The sequence below is a fragment of the Labrus mixtus genome, chromosome 6, assembly GCF_963584025.1.
Source record: "Labrus mixtus chromosome 6, fLabMix1.1, whole genome shotgun sequence".
Classification (NCBI taxonomy): domain Eukaryota; kingdom Metazoa; phylum Chordata; class Actinopteri; order Labriformes; family Labridae; genus Labrus; species Labrus mixtus.
Genome location: NC_083617.1, coordinates 7,642,916 through 7,665,313, shown reverse-complemented (window position 1 = coordinate 7,665,313; position 22,398 = coordinate 7,642,916). Strand labels below are relative to the sequence as shown.

General features: G+C 40.2%; 1 protein-coding gene across 2 annotated transcripts in view; it reads right to left on the bottom strand.

Annotated features, from left to right (window-relative positions):
• The window catches only part of zgc:171482 (zinc finger protein), a 60,791-nt gene extending 38,653 nt beyond the window's left edge, over positions 1-22,138 (bottom strand). For both annotated transcript variants that reach the window (XM_061039782.1, XM_061039783.1), the window contains exons 1-2: positions 21,595-22,138; positions 4,521-4,637 (exon numbers count right to left, since the gene is read on the bottom strand). In XM_061039782.1, coding sequence (XP_060895765.1) covers positions 4,521-4,631 — 111 coding nt within the window. In that variant the 5' untranslated portion in view covers positions 4,632-4,637; positions 21,595-22,138. The remainder of the gene's footprint in view (positions 1-4,520; positions 4,638-21,594) is intronic.
• Between the last annotated feature and the right edge of the window lie 260 nt (positions 22,139-22,398).

Sequence of the window (22,398 nt, the reverse complement as noted above, 5' to 3'; positions counted from 1 at the left end):
CAGGGACAAAGTGTCTGTAATTCATGTGCAAGCTCTGCAACAGTCAGCGAGTTAATTATTTTAAGTTAATTGAGTTAAGATTAAGATTACAGTTTCTTTGGAATGACAATATCCTGGTTAAAAAAAAATAAAAACTTGAAAGAGTGTCTTTTTGGTTTCAAGGAAAAGTCTGTACATTTCTTTTATCGGTTTTTACACAATATAAGCAGCTCAAAAAACTGAGCTAATGGAATTGAAAGTAGTCTACCTACTTAAAGCATTTGGGTAAAGGTTGTTCACTACACAACTGTTAAGGTCCTGACACAACAAGGAGATCGTCCATTAGTGCCATTACGCCAGTGCCATTTTCAACTTTTTATCAGACATTATTCTCGATTAGTAGGCTACCTTTTAATACAAGTGGTGCACAACAGCGGTGTGAAAATGGTCTTCTCGTATCATAACAACGGACTACCACCGTCTGCTGGCATGGAGAGTTATTTCCTGTCATGCATGTGCAGAACGTATGCGGTGGTCGGCTGTAGTCTTTGCGGTGTGTTCTAGTGCAACTTTTTGGCCAAGACAAAAGGTGACGTCGCCTACAGTCGCCTCTGGTTCTTTGCAGTCTGCCTGGTGTGTCAGGGCCTTTATGATAACGGGAATTTGTGATGCTTACCGAATTGTTATCTGCCTCTTTCACAGGGCTTTACACGGAAAAGACTATATCTATAATGAAACCAGAAGTGTTTATATGAAAGGGCATTGAGTTGTCCTTCTTAAGCTGCTAACTGTCACTTTAATGCAGAACAATGAAAATCACTAGGCACACTGCAGGGTAAAGATTAGAGCGTGTGTGTGTGTGCTTGGACAGCTATGCATGTTTGTTGACACAGCTATCTTCCTCCATATACATAGTGTTTTATTGGTGTGCTCTGACCTTCACACCTTTTCTATATAACTTCTATTATTATCTAGAAATGCCACCGTAGGTGCATTTTCCAGAGGCATGTGTCAAAGCGTGATCTGTATCTTAACTGCCACATGTGCAGCCAAACACACAGCATTGTCTGTCAGACTGCAGGGACACAAGACTGCGGTTGTGAGAAGCATCAAGGGGGGGTAAAAGTTTACTTTTGGATTAGAGAGTCAGAGGTATTTTTATTCAGGCAAGGGACAGGGCACCCTGCAACAAGTTCAACCTCCAAGAAGCTACTTCTTTATCTAATGCAATAACCTGTTGGTAAACAGTAATAAATCACTGGCACCATCAGGTGGGCTGCATTACTGCCAACTAGGGGAACACATTAAGCTGGGGTCTGGGAGTCCACCCCCAGAAAATCTCATCATCAAACGCTATTTCCATGCTTTTGGTGAACAGTTATGCACCACTTTGTGCCTTTGTGCTTTCATTTATGATGATAATCAACTTTAACTTCTCGCACCATCACATGGATGAAAAGTGAAATAGCTTCTTTTTTTTTTAACATACAACCTGCTGTACAGTACTAGTAATCGTGTGTTTCAGCACTGATGTATTTCTGTATGCAGCTATATACGAGCACGCACAGTGAATATGTAGGTCTGAATTGAATTACTGGGATAACTTTATTTTCAATTTGTGCATTTGCAAGAATAAGAATTAGATGCAGGATTTCCTCTTGTTGAATCATGTTACAGTTTAATCCAAAAGATAGTCGGGTTGATCAGGGATGTGAATCTCTTCTTCACAAGACGATGGAATCATTTTGATTCTCTCGAGCTACGATCTGGTTCAGTGACGATTCATTAAAATACACAACGATTAGTGTGATTCAATACGATTTAATCCAATCCGATCTAAAAACAAAATGTGTACTTTAAGGAACTGAGAATATATACATAACATACATCATGGAATGACTAATGATGTATATTATGTGAAGTCTTTATCACACACCCATGTGTCCCACTTTGACAGGTAGTTAGATCAAGATGTAGATTTTGTAACATTAAGGTTTATCTTTACACCACCAGGATCTAAGTTCTGTAGACAAAAATGTTCCTTTAAGTTTAAGTAAGAGTCAAGGCTGAACGGAAAAGAAAGGGAAACTGACAAGACAATGTACTTGCTGCTCCAGTACTTAGATTGGATCCTCTCCCCCCAGGGACAAGACCCCCACCCCACCCGCCCTCACATGCCCGCTCACTTGTTGACATCTTAAATGCTTTGCGTCAGTGAATGTGTGTTTGTGGCTGAGAGCATGCCTGTGTTCATAGGTGTATAAATGGCCATGCAGCTGATGGCCCTGGGATATGGTCTAAAAGCAGGGCCTGGTGTCACCATGGTTACCCTGTGCTGACCCTCAGTGCTCACCCTTCTCTAATGGACTATTCATGTCTCTGTGTCTCTTCTTTCTGAGTGTCAAATCAGACAGTGTTGTGCAAGAATCATGTACGTTGACTCTGTGGAGCTTAAGTGCAAGTGAAAAGTTGTGGCATTTCACTGATCCCTGAAAAGTTTGATCCCTGCTCCGTAATCTGTGCAGCAGAAAATAGACTTTGAGGAATAGACTTTCTCCCAACTATTCCATTTTTACGAGTCCTATCTGTGTGTGTTAGCAGATGGATGGTGCTATGGACAGATTGGGGAATATCCAAAAAGCATCAGGTGCATTACTGCTACCTTCTGGGCTGGAGAAAGAAGTGATCTCAATCAGATGTTAGAGACCTGTAAAGATTACAATTTTCAATCAAAAAGCTTGAGTTAATACTTTTCTCCTAAACTTTAATGTAGTAGGTTGTAGCAAATCCTCTTTAAAACATAGTTTTATTTCTGTATTTGGGGTTTGCACTTTAATGTCTATGTGGAGAAACAAAACAAAATTCAACTGTAAAGCCAATCTGACAATTAATAGAGCAAATTATACCCCTAAGAAATCTTAAGATTTTGAAAAAATAAAAATAATGGAAGTTTTGTATTAAAACACAGTGCAGATAATAATAGAAACAGTTTAAAATTGAGGTGTCAAGGGCACAGTAAGGCCCGTAAGAGGCTGTAACTAACAGCTGTATTGCATGCACAAAGCTATTTCTACACCTTTAAAATAGTAATGAAATATTTATCGAGGTCGAGTTTGAATTAGAGTATGGCATATCTGCTGAGTTTATGGACTGACAGTCTATACCTACTCGATCTATGAAAAGACTGGAGAGGTCTCAAAGACAAACAGGGGCCATAAATATTCACGGACCAATTTCAAGCACTGTTTTTAGCTTAGTAATAATCGAGAGTCTCTTGTGCATTTCAAGGCTGGAAAACAAAATAAATATTGTATTGTGTTAGGGGGGAAAATTGTCAGTAACTTGACATGCAGCACTGCATCAACAAAATAAATGTTAGAATCATCATTTTTTTCCCCCCCTTTTTAGGTGCAAAAACTTTTTCAAATGTCGATAATACATTTTGAGTCGGAGTTAAGAGTTTGCACAATCTTGATTAAAAATCTCTCTTATTCCTGTAGTCTAACTTTAGAGCACAGCACTTTTCCTACACTCGCTGAGTTTCTCTGCTTCAGTGTTTGTGAGACTTTTCTCTCTGCTGACTCCTCTGTGTGTTTTTGTCATCTCACACTCACCGTGATCACTCACAGTGCCTGGTCCCAGTAAAAGATTTGATTGGCTGAGCAGCGTCACATGTGATTGATGAGGTCAAATGCATTGGTGTATGAGGTCGGTGGTGGACGAAGCTGTTACTGGGTGTGAGCATGGTGCCACTCAAAACAAACCTGTATTTGTCTCGCAACATTTTGAACACAAGGAATGTACTGCCTGAGTGAAGCTGCTCTTTAGTTTTCCTTACCTTGTTGTGACTTCTACAGCTATTGAATCTTAAACACAGAAACTCCTTTTGTCTCGCCTCCTTGATCCACTGACCTCTACAGACACTGTTAGTTAAGGGTGACACAAAAGGCGTGCAGCTGGCACACTTTTCTTTTATACTCAAGGCTGTGTGTTTGATGTCAGAGTTGAATTGAGAGACACAGAAAGATTACTTTCATGTGAAAGTGGTTGGTACACGTGTGTGCAGACACATACACACTGCGGTGGTTCTAAGTTAATTCTCTCCAGATAAGAACCTTGTCCTCATTAGTGTGCTTGGTAATCCCAATTGTGTCGTGTAATCAAGGACGACCTCAATGCAACACGAGCAGGCATGCCTATGTGCCTGTGCTCTCAGACGCACACACAGAAAGATTCTAGTTAAATAACGAACGCAGCTGATTATTTAATGGCTATTCATTAAATTACTCCTAGTGAGTCTGCTGAGAGGTAGACAACATTAAAATAAAGTGAGTGTGTGTTTGTGTGTGAGTAGTATTACCATACTGCATTAAGTCCATGTATAATGGATGAGTGCTGTTTTGAACGGCACAGGCACAAATTGGTACAAATAAGGCTGATGCAAAGTGCACAGTGCGGGAAACTGCCTGTGAGAGCAGCAGACGAGTATCGCAAACCATTTCTTTCAGCGAGAATTCCTGTGTGAGCAGAGACACACTCACCTCGTAGTGAGCGGTGCGCTGGGACTCGGAGATGAGCTGGGCATTGCAGATGTTACAATAGCTCTCTGTGAACAAGCCTCCATCCACGACGCCTGAAGACTTCATCTTCATCTCAGACTGCGCAAACACACAAACACAGGGAATTGTGAATATGATTAAGATGCGGGACGTAGTTAAATGTCAGTGAACCATACATGCATGGATCTCAATTTAGAAACAGTTTCATTCATTTCAGTTTCAGAATGACATATTCAGAGTGACAGTTCAGCCCAAAATATGTTGATCCTCTCTGTCAGAACACTCTCTCATGGATGATTTTGGCTCCACTCTTGGAAACATGGCCCGAGGCTCTGGCTCCAGTTTCTGCATTTTTACTTTGAAGAGAATTGTTAAGTATATGTATATATTTATTTGTTTTTGGAATCCTTTTGAAAAGGAGCTGAAAATGCAGATAGAAACAAAAACATTGAATTTTAATGGTTTTATTCATAACGTAAGCACAAGTTGTTTCAAAACAAAAATGTAAATACATTTCATACAAAGAACCATTTTATTATCCAAGCGCTTGTCACTATTGTAATGAGAGGACTGCAGACCAACTGTTACAAAGAAGCTAAGTGTAACATTGATTCATACAAGCTTTTATAAAAGGGCTTTGTTGAATACTTGATTGTAATTGGTCCTTAAAAGTCATGCAGCAGTGTGATATTTCTTTATAACAGACTGCTGCACGAATCTAAGACTGTAGCTACAAAAATGATTCCAATCAAAGATCTGGAGGACCAAGTCCAGTCCTAACAATCCGTAAAAAATAAGTCAGGTACATTTAAAAGAAAAGGAAAAGAAAACAAAGAGGTTAAAAGACACAATGGCTGAATGACAGAGAACTGAACTGACAGTAACCGGGTGCGAAACCCTTAATTTGGTGCTATGGCATGTTCAATTTGAAGACATACAATAATTTGACTATATTTAAGAAAACTGCAGAATTTATCATTCATGTTGACTCTGATCCAACTGTAGAATCTAAAAAACACATTTCTTTAGCTGAAAACATGAAAGTATTAATACATCAATAATAGCGATAGTCGATATTTTGAGTCAAAGCATTGATTTATTTGGCTAGCTGCTGTGTAATAAGCACCGTGGTACTTCATTACTGCTATAAAAAAGTGCTCATTGACATTTTACCATATACAGTATGTATGTCAGTCGCAATGATTTTAAGGGATCCTGATATATACCTGTTTGGAGTTTCATCACAAAATGAATACAGTATGTTTCCTGAATGTATATGTTTGTAAGAGTTGTGTCATATCGCAGATTCGGATTTTACTGACCTGAGGAGGTTTGTAAAAAATGAATTAAATCATTGTAATTGCACATAGGTGGAGCAGAATGTAAGAAAGTTTCACAGTAGGGTTCAGGGATATAAATAAAAGAAAAATCTTATTAAGACTGAGAATATTTTTTCATCAAGATATCTTCAGACATCTTTATCTGAGATTTATTTTCTTTGGGGTGAAAACGTGGAGAAGCAGTTGGAGGACAACGTGTTTTATTTTTCTCTCTGTAATCACACTCATTGTATGGTCTGATTTATATAGAACTCAGAGGTCATGTGTGATTTTCCTGTGATTACATTATGCTGTGGTGACTTATCACAATATCTACTGATTATGGCGCCGTTCAACAGAGATAGGGGGAGGGTAAAAAAACAAAACCTTGCCATATCTGCGGCATCCCACATCAAGACTAGCATGTTTGAATTATTTTTGCCTTTGACTAAAGGTTCTGTCCTGTTCTGTTTTGCACAACTATGAACTTGAACGAACGAGAAGATCTTGGTGCAGCTTGGTGGAACTGAAAGAAAGTAAAGGTATCTGGAGCTCTCAGTACAAAGCTCCTTCATGTTTCCTTAAGATACTACAATCTTTCCATTCTCATTCTTGGAGGTCTGCCCTTAGTTACATTACATTGTGTATGTTAGGGTGGTTTCACTTTATGGACCTTGGCCCAGATCAGAGTGCACTTGACTTGTGGGTTGTGGGTGTGGGTGCTGTGGGTTCCCGAAATTTGGTTCATTTGATAAATGTGAACACGAGCGTACCGGACTAGGCACCGTGCCCGAGTCCGCTTGAAGAAATGGTCTCGGGCACGATTCATGTATACTCGAGCACGGTCTGCTAGAGATGAAATGCAACCATGCTCAATCAAGGAAGTGGGCTGCTACATGACATCATAACTATTTACCTGTCTGTTTCAGACATCGCTGGAGAAGGCTCTCACGGGAGTAACGACAAAGTAAAATGCTTTCTCAAACTTTGGGCCGACTGAAACATACAGGGACAACTTGATACTACAGTATACTTTACTTTAGGTCAGTATATTTATATGTGCATGGGAACAACAGAAGGACTGAACTGTGTCTTGATAAGCTGAAGAAAAAGTGGCTGCTCCATTGTCCACACAAGACGTAATCAAATATCGCCCAGTAAGTTGATGACGCGAGTGGTTTCCATGGTTGCTTTTTATTTCTTCTTGGGCCATTGCAAATAGTTGGTTTGCAATTCCACCACCTACTGAATTGGACTGTGTTCATTCGTTAGTGGGCTCGAGCCCATTAAGCAGACTAGCAGGGGAGAGGGGAGGGGGGGGGGAGCAATCGTGCCCAAGCAAGGTATGAAATAATCATGCCTAATGTGAAAACTATGGAGCTATTATTGTGGCAAAACTATTTGAATATGTGTACACAGATCCACAAATGCGTAAATAGATTCACAAATGCACACTCAGATCCACAAATGTGTAAAAAGATCAACAAATGCGGCTAGGCTGCCAGGCGGCTAGGCTACGTACCGCTTTGCCCGCACTGTACAGGACAGAAATTTCAAAAACACAAACTACATAATGGACCCTCCATCGTAGCCTCCTCAGTAAAACTGCACCCACGACAGCTATCCAGCTCAGTAATGTCCGTCTTGAACTCACTGGGTGCTACCGCGGACTGGCAGCCTAGCCTGTGAGCCTGAGCTCAGGGCAACAAACCCCACTAATGTGTTTGCAGATCGTCAGACACACATTTGAAGATACGTGTACGCATTTGTGGATCTTGCACGGCAGGAGTGTTGCAAAAGTCGCGTGTAAAATGACAGCCAATGGAGAGGCCTGCCTCAGTTGTAAGCGATCATTTGTGTGTATTTTCAGGATTTACAGCTGAAAAAGTTCACTGCCATTAATAAATAAGTAAATATTTCGAAATTGGTCTACATATTTGCAGATTAGTATACCCATTTGTGGATCTATTTACCAATTTGTGGATCTGTGTGTGCATTTGTGGATCTCTGTACACATATTCAAATAGTTGTGCCACAATAATATCTCCATAGAAAACATCCTTAAAGTACTGCACTCTTAGAGTCAATGAACAATGCTACTCTGTGCTGATCTTTTTTTGTTTTTAGGTGAGGATTCCTTCAGAGTTCTCCTCACAAGAACAAACAGACATGATGAATTCCACTGGTTAAAAAAATGAATTAAACACATGCAGATTAAATCTGTTTTTTTTCTTGCACTCCAACAGGCCATTGGGAGCTATGAGCCAAGCTCCGACCATGCAGCTTGAAACTTTCATCTCTTCTCCTCAATCCTGAGTTTGGATACAGAATATACTAAAGCTTGAATTTTTTGCTCCACTCATCACTTAACAACAGGGGAATAATGAGTAAAACCCACATACATGCCTTTTCAACCTAAACTTGAAGATCTCATTTATTAGATCCAACTTTGTAAAGAAAGAAATAGACCAGAACCCCAGTATTCCAATTCTTTACATACACTTTCTCAACACTGGCAGGGAATAGTAAAGCTGTTAAGTGAACAGATGGGCAAAGAGAAACTTTAGGATAAGAGTCTTTGAGATAATCTTTTAAAAGGTCTCCAGCAAGATTCCCTGGTGAGAAAGCATGTCTTTAAACCTTGTCTTTGCTGGGATTGCCTAACCAGTAAAACCATAGAGACCTGTGCATCCCGGTGTGGGTTCTTAACAACCAGGCAGCAGTGTTTTCTCTCGCTTCTCGACTGATAATAGAAAATGGTTTAATGATGAGCCCTGAGGTCTTGTGTTCAATTTTCTATCCTCTTCATTATGTGTGTGCTGTAGGCGCTGCTCAGACAGGGTTAGGGTGAGTAACGGGTCTGTAGGGAACGGTCCAGGAACATCAACCATTAAAGTGGATGAGCTCCTTTTCCCCGAGGAAGCGACAGTACAGAGTGCTTAAAGGGGCAAAGTGCTTCACAGTGCCGGATCCATGGATGCTGCAGAGGTCAGCTCCAGTAACTCTGAAAGACGCTGACCTTTAGTCCTGCATGGGTGTATTGGGAATCACAACATTAGCGATGAGATCAGACGAAATGTTCTGCAAGTGTCAGCAGGGACAAGAAGCGACAGGAATTGATGGTCTTTATTTCAAGTCTGGTGTAGTGTAATTACCCTCAGCCGATACATTTGCACAACACTAACATGCACACGCGCTCACACATGTGGGCGCACACACACTGCTGGTAATTACCCCTGTCTGTTTTCCTTGTCGGTTTAGTGCACCCTGGACCTTCCAATTAACCGCAGACATGCTGCACCGACACTTCTTCCATTGTCTAATTTAATTTCCAAAACTAGGCCCTTTCATAGAAATTAAATGCCATTTCAGATACATTTTCCTATAAATACACAACCATACAAGTGATACGGGTCTGTGAGGCACAATATTCATTCTGAAATGTCACAGATGACAAGCTGGAACCTGTTTCTGTCTAGAGGCATGGAGACATTATTACCTCTATGATGTGAAGCGTCCTTCGAGACATCACGAAACATATATTTTGCAAAATGATACATTACATTTTCTGCAGAATTTGTGTCTTCCTGTATTCAGAGTCAGGAAAATAAAACCTTGCTGTCTTTCGAAATGTCAGCCAGGCATTTTTTTTTTTTAATCATTCGCCTAATTAAAAGTGAATGTGACTGCATGAAATATCCTTATCGTCCTAATATCTCCATTACCTCTGATTATTACATGCAAGATGGGAGAAGAAGACTAATTAATAGAGGCAATCTGTTGGTGAGATTAATGGAATGGCAGACCCAACGAAGCGAAAAGATGGATAGACTGATAGTGGGGAAAAAATAATGAAAGTGGGGAAGGAGAGGAATAAAGAGGGTGAGGAGGGGGACGTTTATAATTGAAGCACTGAATGTTGCACAGGTTTTCAGGTCTTAAAGTAAGAGCGGTTTCATTCCCTTCATGTGCAATGGACTCTTCCTGTAAAATACGTTCTTCAAGAATCAAATTATTGTCAACGTGAGCATCATTTCACAAACCAGCATGAACCACAAACAGGCGTGTGGTATATTTAGTATCAGAAGACATCTCTCCTTTGCTTCATTACAGTAAGCCTTCTAGAGTTACCGTATAATTTGCATCTTATTTTCACTCCGATGCACACAGAGGTCACAATATGAAACTGTGTAATCTTTAATGATGGAGGTGTCTTGTGTCAAGTGAAGAGGGTTTATATATAGATGATACGTGTGCGTTGGTGCTGATGTCAAGTTAGCAGTCAGAAAAATTAGAGGACCTGCACGCAATTTTCTCATTCAGCTTTTTCATTTTAAGTTATAGATCCTATGTTCACAACCGTAGGAAAAATGTACAAAAATATGCCAAAGAGTTGACTTTGCATAGACATGATACAGTTGGATTCAGCACAATAGGGCTTTGCTATTTCCGCCTCGAGCCTCAGGTTGAACTCAGTATCCACATTTAAATTGGAATTTTGATATCAGTTGTATCGTCTTCCTAACTGTTGGCTGGTGTTGGGATTTTTCTTAGTTCACATGGGGTGCTAAATGACACATAAATAGTGATTGGAAGTCATCAGATGAAGATGAATCACAAACAGGGCAAAGTTAGTTGCCCTTCGAGCTCATTAGATCATGGATACATCTGATTTATCTAACTTGTGCTTTACAACACATCCATTGATCCATTGATAAAAAACAAAAATGCATAAGCCAATGATGGAAGAGCTGGCATTTTTCAAAACTGGCTCTTCAATAAGAAGGAAACTATTGTACCTTTGTGCCACAACTGAAGGATTAATCATGATTTAGGCTTGGGATGTTTCTGATCGATGTAATGCAGCATGCCATTACTCTAACATTGTCTTCAAAATGCATGAAAACATCTGCAGCTGGACTATGTTATTATGAAAACCAAGTTACCCAAGCACAGCTTTGCATTTTAGTCACAGCGACAGTCTGCCCTTCAAAGAAAATCAAGTGAAAAACTCACTGAGTGCAGAGGATTGTATCTGAATAAAAAGTGGCAAAAAAGGCAAAGCAATTTGTGCACAACTTGTTAAAGTATAAGAGAGGCAAAAGTGAGTGTGCTGGGAGAGCTTATCTTCTAAATAGACGTGCATGTGATGGTTGTCAAATGTTTGGAAGTCCACAATACCAAAAATACAGAACATAAAGAGGAGGGTCAGCAGGGCATAGTGGCATGATGTAGAGAGTAATGCTGTATAGCAGGAAATCATCTTCATATTGTATACCTTTATGAAAAGGATTGGATGCCACCTGCAGCACAGCTTTGAATAATTCAGTATAAAACAGGTAACAAAGCAGATATAACCATGACTTGTGCTCTTGAGAAACTAATGGCACCATTTTTTTTGTTTTGTTTTACATGAGAGACTTTTATCTTCACTGTGACGTCTTTTCTCACAGGTTTGAAGCCGATGTAGGTTCAGAAGGAAATGGTAATTTGACATACTTGAATGCATAATTCAGGATTTTGCAATAATTGACTCATACTCTGATGACAGTTGGTGGGTTGTCTGCCTATGTGGCCAGGTTGTCAATCAAATTAAACTACTCCCACACAGTCCAACTGAAGCGGATTCATGTGTTTTTCAAGCTTAAAAACAAATACATGTTTTTCTGAACCTTGAATCTAGTCGAGATATTAGTTGATATTTAAGGTTGAAGATTTGAAGAGTAGTGTTAGTGAGCTGGAAAAAAAAAAAACAAGAGCATGAAAGTTTTCAAAGTTTAAGCGAGGTCATAGATGAGTATCACAAACCGAAGCTCTAAATAATAATGAGTAAAATCTCTAACCTCAATTAGAAACAGAATCGCTAAAGCTAGATGAGTCTTAGCGAGAGCATGAAAGCCCGAGGCACTTGCAGACAGAATGAACCTTCTGGGGAATTCCTTTTAAGACCACATCAAGTATTTAACACGGATATGAACTCTGAGCCCTCCCTCAAATCTCAGCCTCTGGTCCGCCGTTCATTTAAAAGCTGGCATTGGATTGGACGTGGATTTTTGTCCTTTTATGATATAAGTGCAACCACTTAAGCTGTGTTCTGTCGCCCGGGCTTAGAATATTAATTAGTATGTAATATTATTTGCAACTAAATAGTGCTGTGCTCATTGAGAGCCCTATTGTACTGACAGAGATATAGCATAATGTTTTAGCCTAATGGGGAGCTTAAGAGACACTTGTCCTATTAAAAATACATCCTTAGATCTCTTGTGACCTGCAAACACACCTAAATGGATAAAATATGTACTTAAGATGAACTAGAGTGAGACTGTATCACATTTGGCAAATGATACGAGAGAGAACGAGAGAAAGAGCGAGAGAGACAGTGAGGGCGGCAGAGAGACAGAACAGCAGGTGGTAGGGGGAGCAGATCTTTTAAGTTCGCTCCATCCTCAATCCTTCCGTTTCTCCTCCACGAGGAGGTTAACCGCTCTGAAGTGGACAGTCTGTTCCCCTCCTCCTCTTTCAGCACTCGCATATTCTATACTTCCTTTCTCATTTGGAATAAATAGCTGCTCTGATTTAGCTGTCATATTATGCATTCAGACGATGAAATATTGACATCAGCCTGTGAGCCAATGACCTGCCTAATGAGTCCCGGGTGGGAATAACAAGAGAAAAGGTTGCGGGGGTAATAATATGGAACCCTATATCGCAAAGGCACTCACCCGTGTCACTTTGATGTTCCACATTACAGTTTTTTTTTTGTTTCTCCTCTTGGTAATGTTATCTCTGTGAGCGCCGTCTTCCTTTTGCATTCCCCTTCTTGCTCCGAGATTAACAACCCTTTGTACATTAGCAATCAAAGGTACTAGACTGAGGGAGTGAAGTCTTTAAAGAAGCTCAAGCCCGAGTCTGAATCCAAATTTACATTCATACTGTTTTCACTGCAGGGTCTTGCTTTGTACTTTTTTTTTTTCTAGCCCAACGCTGCAAACTGCAAACATGCACACACTCAAACACAGCCGGGCTACAGACACAGAACTCTCGCCTCGGAATATTAAACTAGGAGCTAAAGATCATAAATGAGTAATGCAAATATGTAATTAGAGCTCCTGTCTGTTTCCCCATTTATCATTTCAGGTTAAATGGTCCTGGAAGAAGACAAGAGTGGGGACTGCAGGTACAGAAAAGTACATGCCAAGGTCAGTTAAAGGTTAACCCTTTCCTCCCCTCGAGTCTCTGTGTATGTCTTTGTGTTAATGGCTTTCTCTCCCAAAAACTCACAGCTTGTTCTGCCCCAGATCCTATTTTGGACAAAATTCACCTCTCTGAGTTATGTGTACGTCCCCTTGATATGGACAGTCAAAAACAGTCACATATTCGTACTATTCTCATTGCCTCCTTTTCCCCTCCTTGTCCTCCCTCCTTTCTCTCCCAGTGGTGGAAACGCAGCCTCGAGGGCAGGGATTACTCATGAGGGATGGTGTAGGCTAGACTTATCTACTCTTGCAAAAGAAGAGCAGATAAGCTACTGTATTATTCACCTCCCTTCTTGAATAAATTGCAATGCAACTTGAAGTTGGAGACACTCATTCCTCTTGGGGATACTTTCAGATATTCTTTTTATCTAATATTTGTGAAAGGTGTACGTGTTCTTCCTGGGCCCTACCTTTCAGAAGAGATCCGGATCTTAATGAAACTTACTGAATAAATAAAGCTTAACAACAAATAGGAAAAGCCTTGTAAGCTCGTCTTCTTTTTAATAATACCACCAGACTAGTGTAGTGTAGAAAACATAAGAACCTATTTGGAGCTGATCGTCAGTCCTTGAGGACCAGGCTGGAAGTGTTCTGCTACTGATGTATTTTTGTATTCTTTGTTGTTCTGTCTGTTTTATTGTTGAGTTTGTCATTGAGGCTGTAATGTGTTGCATCGATTGACTTGAATCGTCCCTTTACAAATACACATTAGGTAAATAGATACATAAATTGATGATTGTCAGTTGACTTACCAACACATTTCATTTTGACGTGTCCCTGCTTAAAGATGATCTACGATAACTTTTATGATCCGCTGACTCGTTCATGCTCATGAAAATAGTTCACATAGTAAAGAATATAACTGCTCTGAAGGATCATCCAGAAGGTCTAATCTGTCACTTTACCTGAACAATATCTCAACTTACTCCTCAATGAATTGGCACAGATCTTGTACAGATAGTAACGGTTTCAAGATAATGTAACTGAAAATAACGGCGGTCACAGAAGTTTCCTCTGCCAGCCCCATGATCTGCCAAAACTACAAGATGAATTGCTACGTTTCCAATATTGACGTAATGTACACCTCCGATATGAGACTGACGGCGCCAACCCATGTCACCGATCAAGAAAACACTGTCGCACAATCTCGCTTCAAAGACATTCAGACTCAGCCGCAAGTGCCCACAAGTCGTCATCACAACATTCAGACAGGATGGAACAGCCCCTATTCGGGATAAAAGAACAAATCTTGCACTTCAGTTTCAAATGTTTTGAAAACCTGACAGTTGTTGCTGCTACCTGTTTGTACGTGAAGCCAGCACAATAGCTTTGTGTACACCAACAACAACACTGGTATTTATTATTTATTTTAAAATATTGGAATCAGAATCAGTTTCTGTACATATTTATCGGGATCAGAACTAAAAAAAAAAAAAAAAGTGGATAGGTGCATCTCTGACATTAACTCGTGGCCCTCTCAGAATGGATCGTTATAATTTTGCTGATCTGACCTGACTAGAGTCTAGCACCATTAGGTCAAATCTTTCATTAAAGACCAAATATCTGCTAAAGTCATACCAACATATTTGCCTAAGCACGACCATAGCAAGCATACTTGCTAAATGGTAGCGTGTTAGCAATGTTAATGTGAGCATAGTAGCATGTCGGCAAATTCTTCAAAGTATTATTGCCTCATGTATTGCCTCAGAGCGTCGGCAGGATGGTTATAGATTTTTCTTGCTCCTGCACCTAATGCCCTCAAGGACGAATAAAGTGAATGTTTTATTGATTCACATGAGATTCATTAGTATTCATTAGTACTTACAACATCCTCTAAACAACTTGATGGAAAAAAAAACATTTTATACCACTTATTTTGTTCCATTCAAGTCATATTTAAAGGGGACACTGTGAAATAGAAAAGCGATGATACAATTATTATTGATGGCGATTTTTAACCTTTAATTAATCAGGTACTGTATGTCCAATCAAGATCAAGTGGACACCTGTTTAATTTCCTCCTGGTTCTTTGTTGAGGTTAAAATACGATTGAAAACGCTGTCCCTCCATACTGCTCCCTTTAGATTTTATAACCTCTCTTCCACTTTTAGACCTCTTTATTCATGAGGGTACTTCAGTACTTTTATCTCTGAGAATCTCTCTTCCTGGACCATTACGTGTTAATGGTGTTAATAGCAGATCTACTGCTTTAGGTCACAATATGGATTCATTCAAGGGTGAATGAAGACTATTATCCCGGGCAAAGTTAGGTTTTCTCAGTTTAACCGAGCACATCTCCACCTCCATGTGCCTATTTCAGACTGTGTGTGTGTTTCTTTGTGTGTGTACGCACATTCAGTAAGACTCTTAGGCAAACTGAGTTAATGGGGGGAGACAAAAAGCTGCCTGAAGTTTGAGCTGTTGTTATATTACTGTAACATATGGGGGATGCCAGGCTGGATGGCAACAAAACTGTTGGGGTCTATCTCTTCCATTAGCAACTAATTGCTCTGTTTTTAATACTTTGGCACATTGATCCAGGAAAGTTTTACTAAATAGTACAAGAACATTAGGACAAAGTTTCCACCTCCCTTATTACAGAGTGAAGCTAACACTTGTCTTTGTTGTTGGTCTGAACATTCAGTACCAAGTGTTTTACATTTGAGACTGCAGTGACGTGATCAAGCATGTTTTCAAGATCCAAGAAAGGAAAAAAAATGGTGTGATTCATGAGAAAAAGTCTCTTTGAAAAGGTATTACGCAGAGCACAAAAGCTTCAGAGAGATTTTTGTGGGGGGGGGGCATAATTTAGTCTCAGTGTAATACACACACAACCTCACACACACATGGACTCTCTTTGATAGCGAGTGAAACTAGGATCAGAGAAAGGAAGGAAGGAATATTATGATAATAATTCAATATTTTCGCCAATGCAATTTCCTAGATCCAAACAAAGTCTCGCTCATTAACAATATTATCCTGAGTTTCAAAGAACATTATGCGTAATGGCAAAACTGAAAAGGAAGCAAACAAATTTCCCATGAGGCAACATGTACCAAAACACAAAAGACATACATTACCTCAGAGACAGAGCTGGAGTGAGACATAAAAAAAAAACCAAGAAAAAACAATGCATATGAAAGAAAAATAAAAACTGTAAAAGAAATCAGGCATAAAATTGCAAAAAGGCGAACAACTGAAGTGGCCCGAGCCAAATAATGCGTTGTGATGACTTTGCTTTCTCCAAATCTCTCAATCCTCTCTGACTGTCTGTGTTTCCATGATGGAGCAAATGTGACTGCAAACAGCGAACTCCTAATATGACAGCTCATTTCTAAATAATTAGCAAAATAAGCTTCTTGTTTTGTAGCACAAAAGACTCGATTACGTTAAGTGTCATAACAAGTGTGTTGTTCGACTATAAAGCAGGTGTATTTATAGTTTCAGTACAATAGAGCTGAGACTTGATGATGCATTTTGGTCCTTAGGGGACGTGAACACAAATACCCTTGTAGGATCCACTGTCAATCATAAGGGCTTCTACTTTATATGTGTGCCTGTGCTTAGCTCACTGTCGGTGTGTGTGAATGTTTGCTTGAGTAAATGAAGGTTGTCATGCCTGCAGGGATCCGCACAATAAGCCAGAGGTAAAAATCACAGCTTATTAATGCCTCCTTGTGTGTGCGTCTCTGCAGGTGTGGAGCACTTTATTTGCCATAGCAGCATTTCTATGAGAGCTTAAAAACACAACCTTGATGTCTGCTGTATGCATGGTCGGCTGTGTTTCCTTCTGTGTAACTGTGCCACAGTAATTACAAACATCAAGGTCAGGTTTAAAAGGATCCATCTGCAAAAGAGTGGAAGAAAACTTGGGGTGATTTAACATTCACCCAGCGATCCCCTTTTCTTCAGTTTGTGACAATCTCTGTTTTCTGAGTGTTGTAACACTGAAAATATTGATTTTAGCTTTTGGATACAACTATTACAGTTTGTCCTGCCCTTAAGTGTGTGTCGGAGCCCAGCGCTTCCGGCAAGATCGAGCCACAAGAACAGAGGAGTGATCAATGGCATCGATCATGGCAAATCAACAGTCCAATGATCAAGCAAAGAGAAATAAAGTCCACGTCAAAAATAATCCAAAAAAGAGAAGTCTTTGAAACTATTTTAGATTAAGCGTGAGGTAAATCTAGCCAGATCAAAGGAGATACAAAAAAAAAATGACTCGCAGCTAAAACCTCAGAATCAAAGAGGAGTCGGTTGCAAATGATAGTGTTTATCCACACACCAACCTACAAATAACCGCCTGTTTAAGTCCCATGAACCCTGCCGTCTTTGCCATTTGAGTCACAGAGAATAATACATTTTCTAAATATCGGGTTGAGTTTGATGGAGGAATTTAAAATGAGAAGGCCTTTGTTTATTTTCTCTCCCAGAAATGAAGTGAAGCAAACGGCCTTTAAACATAAGGCACTGACTTTACTACGGAGCTGTAAGTAATTTATTATAAAGTCTCCACATGCAAACACTACCCCCATCTACAGAGATAGCATGCAAGCATACAAGCTTCATACTGTGATGTGTAAATCATGACCGAACACACATGCACACAAAGGCGCATGCTATTGATATGTTTGACCGCATGCTGCGTTTGTGCATCACACACTCATAAGCACACTGGCACGGACTAAATAGGGCATGACCTTGCAGCCTCTATAAACAGGAGAGCTGTGACGATGGGTATGTGCATGAGATAATGTTTGTGAAGTTTGGAGAAAGCATATGACTTATTTAGACAAATTCAAAGACACAGAAGAAAAAAAATCAGCATCTGATAAGCATGGTTTTCTTCCCTCGCTCACTGATGCACCCACAATATCCCCCCTCTACTTCCCCTCGGTGCCTCCCTATCTGGCAGCGGGCCAGTTTCCAAACGCGGTGATGGAGCAAAAGAAAATTGATTTCTAAAGAGCTCTGTCTGCTATTCCCGGATATGAAATATGCAACCAGTTATTAGTCTAACACTGATATTAACGTAAGAAGACAACCATGTCAAGATATATATTAAAGATGTCTCTCTTGTTCCCGCTAAAGAGAAACATAAAACAGTGTGAAAATGATAATGCCACTTGTTCAAAGCATGCAAAAATCATCATCAATACATTGCAATTGTGATGATATCTGCTTTGTTTGTGAGGGAAAAAAAGAGGCACAAACAGCTCTCGGTTGGCACGGCGATGATGCTGCTGTGACACAGACAGACTCAATATCTTTATATTAATACCTGCACAGCGGATCCTTTCATTATACTTATTGCACAGCTATTAATGAGTGCACACTAAGAAAGGTCAAATGGCCCACACACCAATGCACATGAGCACACACATGCACACGAACACACATGATGCACTCGTGCAAAAACTTGCATGCACACAGTCAGCAGAAAAGGTCACAGCATACGTTGTGTGAGAGAAAAATATTCAAAGAGGATAAGCTGCCTGTTGCTATGGAGCACTCCTGGAGGAAAATATACACACACATATTTACAGACGGACACCTACGCACGATGCTTTATCAATCTTAAAGAAAGTGGAGCAGTTGTTCGCCTGTGACCGCTGACATGCACACACACTCGCGCTCGCACTCCCTCAATCAATCCTTGTCCTATTAAAAAAAGAGCGGAAGCTGCAGCCGCTTTAAAGAGCAGCACTGCCTCAATTATTGCCCTCGGACTGCATTTGTGTGCGTGTGCGTTTATCAGTGTTTGTGTGCGAGTGAGTGTGCATATGCTCTATTTGTATGTATGGAGGGAATGTGGGCACTTTTCAAGACTACGTTTCCTCTGTTTATTCCTCCAGGACTGTGTAAATTATGCCAGTCGGTTAATCAGATTCTCCCCCTGACGTTCAGACAGAGAGAGAGAGAGAGGGAGAATCAAATGGGCTCCTGTACATCTAATGGCTCAGAGCCTCACAGCATATGTTCCACAATATGAACATGCTAATTAACTTGCTAAGTAAAAAACATTTTAAATTTGTTTTGCTCCTCTTAGTATCTTCACCTTGAGTGACATAAAAGGCAGCGTGTTGGCATTAATATAAGCTGTTAGATATTTATTTATCCGTCACTGTGCTACCACAGATTCTATGACAGTTAGAGAGGCTAGAACTATGAAACTTTCTTTAGTGTGTCAATGAAATATACTCTAATAAAAGAATTGTATTCAGCCACGATTTTCATTATTGCGTACTTCTAATGTCATTGTACGAGGTACATAGTGCAAACATGCAGATTTTAAACTCCTAAATGTTTTTTCCAGCGTTTGTCTTCTTGTGTGATACTGAACAGGCTAATTGAAAATTAGAGGGGTTTGAAAAAGGGGTTTGAATCAATTACCTTTGTTATCAATGTCTGTTTTTATTATTTATTTGGTCACCTGACTTTTTGAGGTACATAATATAAAAAAATAATGTCTTATGTGCAACAAACAAGATTACTCATAATAGGATAACTATTGTAACAACACATCATCAGTCCAGTAAAACTCAGCTGTCTCACGATGGTCTAAACCCAGCTCACGTTCCCTGGTGAACTATACAACGTTTGATGAATTCTGCCTCACAACGATAGGAAGAGCCGACATTGAAGGATCAAACAGAACTAAATAAGAACTGAAACAAATCTAAACAACGCACGATTACTATCCTGTTTGTTAACAGTTCAATTAAAGAGCCAATCATTCCAGCTCTTGTTCAAACTGTTGTTTAGGACAAAAAAAAAACATCTTTCTTTCTGGATGATATTTAAGGGAAATCTCCTCTAAATGCTGCCCTTATATAGACACAGTGATAACTTATTATTTGGTAGATTAACAATTTTGATTGCAATCACATGTTGAAGCTCTAATATGGTGAATAAGATGCATTTTCTTTATTATCTATTCTACTTTAGCTCTGTGACACGGTGTTGCCCTGTCTGCTGCAGTGACCTGAAGTACAGTGGAAGTCAGTGCATGCTGATCAATATCTGTATGTAAACAGAGCATGAAGCCACAGCTCGCCTCAGGTTGGTGGGGCTGCATGTCGGAAAAGTAGACCCGGTGCTACTCAGTGGAAATAAAAGAGGCAGAGAGCAAACTGCAGAGAGTGCCGCTCGGGGTAAAATGTTCTTTTTCGGAGGACTAATGGTTGCTGTGTGTGATGACATAAATAACTTGGAATTGTTTTACTTTATGACACCTCATTACAATGTGTCTGAGTGAGGGATGTGTGATATTTGGGGATATCCTGTACTGTAAATGTGTGTGTCTGTCCTGGTGACAGGCAGGCAGACGCTGTTTAAAGGCCATAAGCTGGTTCATCCTGCCTCAGACGTCCAGTATGAAGCTGACTGGACATTTATCCCAGAGTGACAAATAGTTGCATTGAGAGTGGGCTCTCAATGAGATGGATAGGATCCAGTGAAACTAGATGCAGCAAGTATCAGCACTAATCCATATTATATCTGACATGTGTCTCATTTTCACATTTCACTGGGAGTCATTACGGAGGAAGGGCACGGAGCTCAGGGTTTGCTATGCTGTGAAAAGTTTCTAAATCATGTGGAAAATCCCTGCGTCTAATTCCAACTTCAGCGGGTTGCCAGGTTTTTCTACATTCATTGAAACCGCTCTACAGCTGAGATGATCAGTGCATTATGAGAAGAGTTGGTTGCCAGAAAATTAACCTGCAACCACTTTGATAATGATTTAAAGTAAATCATCAGGAAGACACGCCAACAATTCTCTGGGGTCATATTTCCAAACATAAAGATGAGCCGCTTTTGTCCATCTCTGTTTTACTGTGAAGTAAACATCTTTGGATTTTGCACTATTGAAGTGAAAACAGGAGCTCAACTTTGTCTCTAGTATAGTGTGATTCTTAACTTTTTTTTTTCTTACATTTTAAAGACCTAGCAATTAGGTGATACATTGCGAGTAAAATCCTGATAACTGCCCATTGGTTGCAGCCTTACAGTTGTACAAAACCTTATGGTACCATACAAAGGCAGTCTACAAACACAGGTAGGCTATTTACATAAAAGATGAGTAAAATTGTGCTTCGTTAAGAAATTGATCCAGGAAACGCCCAAGACTTAATTAAAGCATTATAGAAAAAAAAACTACAATATCATGCAGCAGTAGATGCTGCATAGCCTATAATGAAATGTAGAGCAACACCATGTCCTGGATCTATGTCGAGTTTCTAAAAAAAAAAAAAAAAAAGGTACCACAAAGTTTGCAGATGTTCTACTATACAAACTCGGACGCTCACTATCCCAGCAGGAGTTTCCATAGACATATTGAGTGATTTTAAACTTTCGGTCGGCTATTCTGCTTGAAACAGACCGTCCAGACCATCAACTAACGAGGGCAACACTGGTCGATAATTCATCTGTTGAACAAAAAAAAACTGGCCAGTCAGTATTTCCCAGTCCATCACTCACCTTGCGCAGAGGCAGTGACTCCTCTTGACGAGACCGTCAACCATCCGCCAACTGCCCTGTAATCCTTTAACGTCCTTTAAAATCCCTCACATACAACAGCAGTCTTGGCAGGTGGCGCTGCTCTTCAGTCGATGTATTCTGTGTGTTTTTCTTGCAAGAAATCACGTCGTCCTCTCCGGAAGAAATTAATAAATAAAGAATAAAAAAAACAGAACTCCCTCGCGTTGCTCTCTGTCGTGATGTGCGTGTCCTCTAGCGACTCCTCGGTAGCCCGTAGTATCGCGCGGAGGAAAGAAGAAACGCTGCTCTGTTGATATCATCCACTACTACTCCGACCGAAAAGGCACCGCGGAGAGAGAAAACAAAAACAAAGTGAGCTATCCCAGCGCGAGGGAGGAAGAGGAGGAGCAGGGTGAGAGATGATGATGGTGGTGATGATGAAGAAGACGAAGAAAGTGGGAGCAGCCTTCACTGGGATGAATGAAAGACAGAAAGCGCTCTCGGCTCACCAACGTGTGTGCGTGTGTGTGTGTGTGTGCGCGTGCGTGTGTGTGTGTGTGTGTGTGTGTGTGTGTGTGTGATAGTGAACAGTGAGTGAGTGGGAGCTCTGGTCGAGTGAGTAGGTCTCCGCACGGTGCACCCACATGAATATCGTCTTACATAAAAAATGAACTGAGGCTGAAAGAGCGCGCGAATTACCATTGCATCTCATTATCATAAGGTTGATTTCGTGTTTCTGGCAGGCTTATCAAGTGTTTGTGCGGCTCAGGTGTGCACCAACCAACCTGTCAAACTCAATGACTG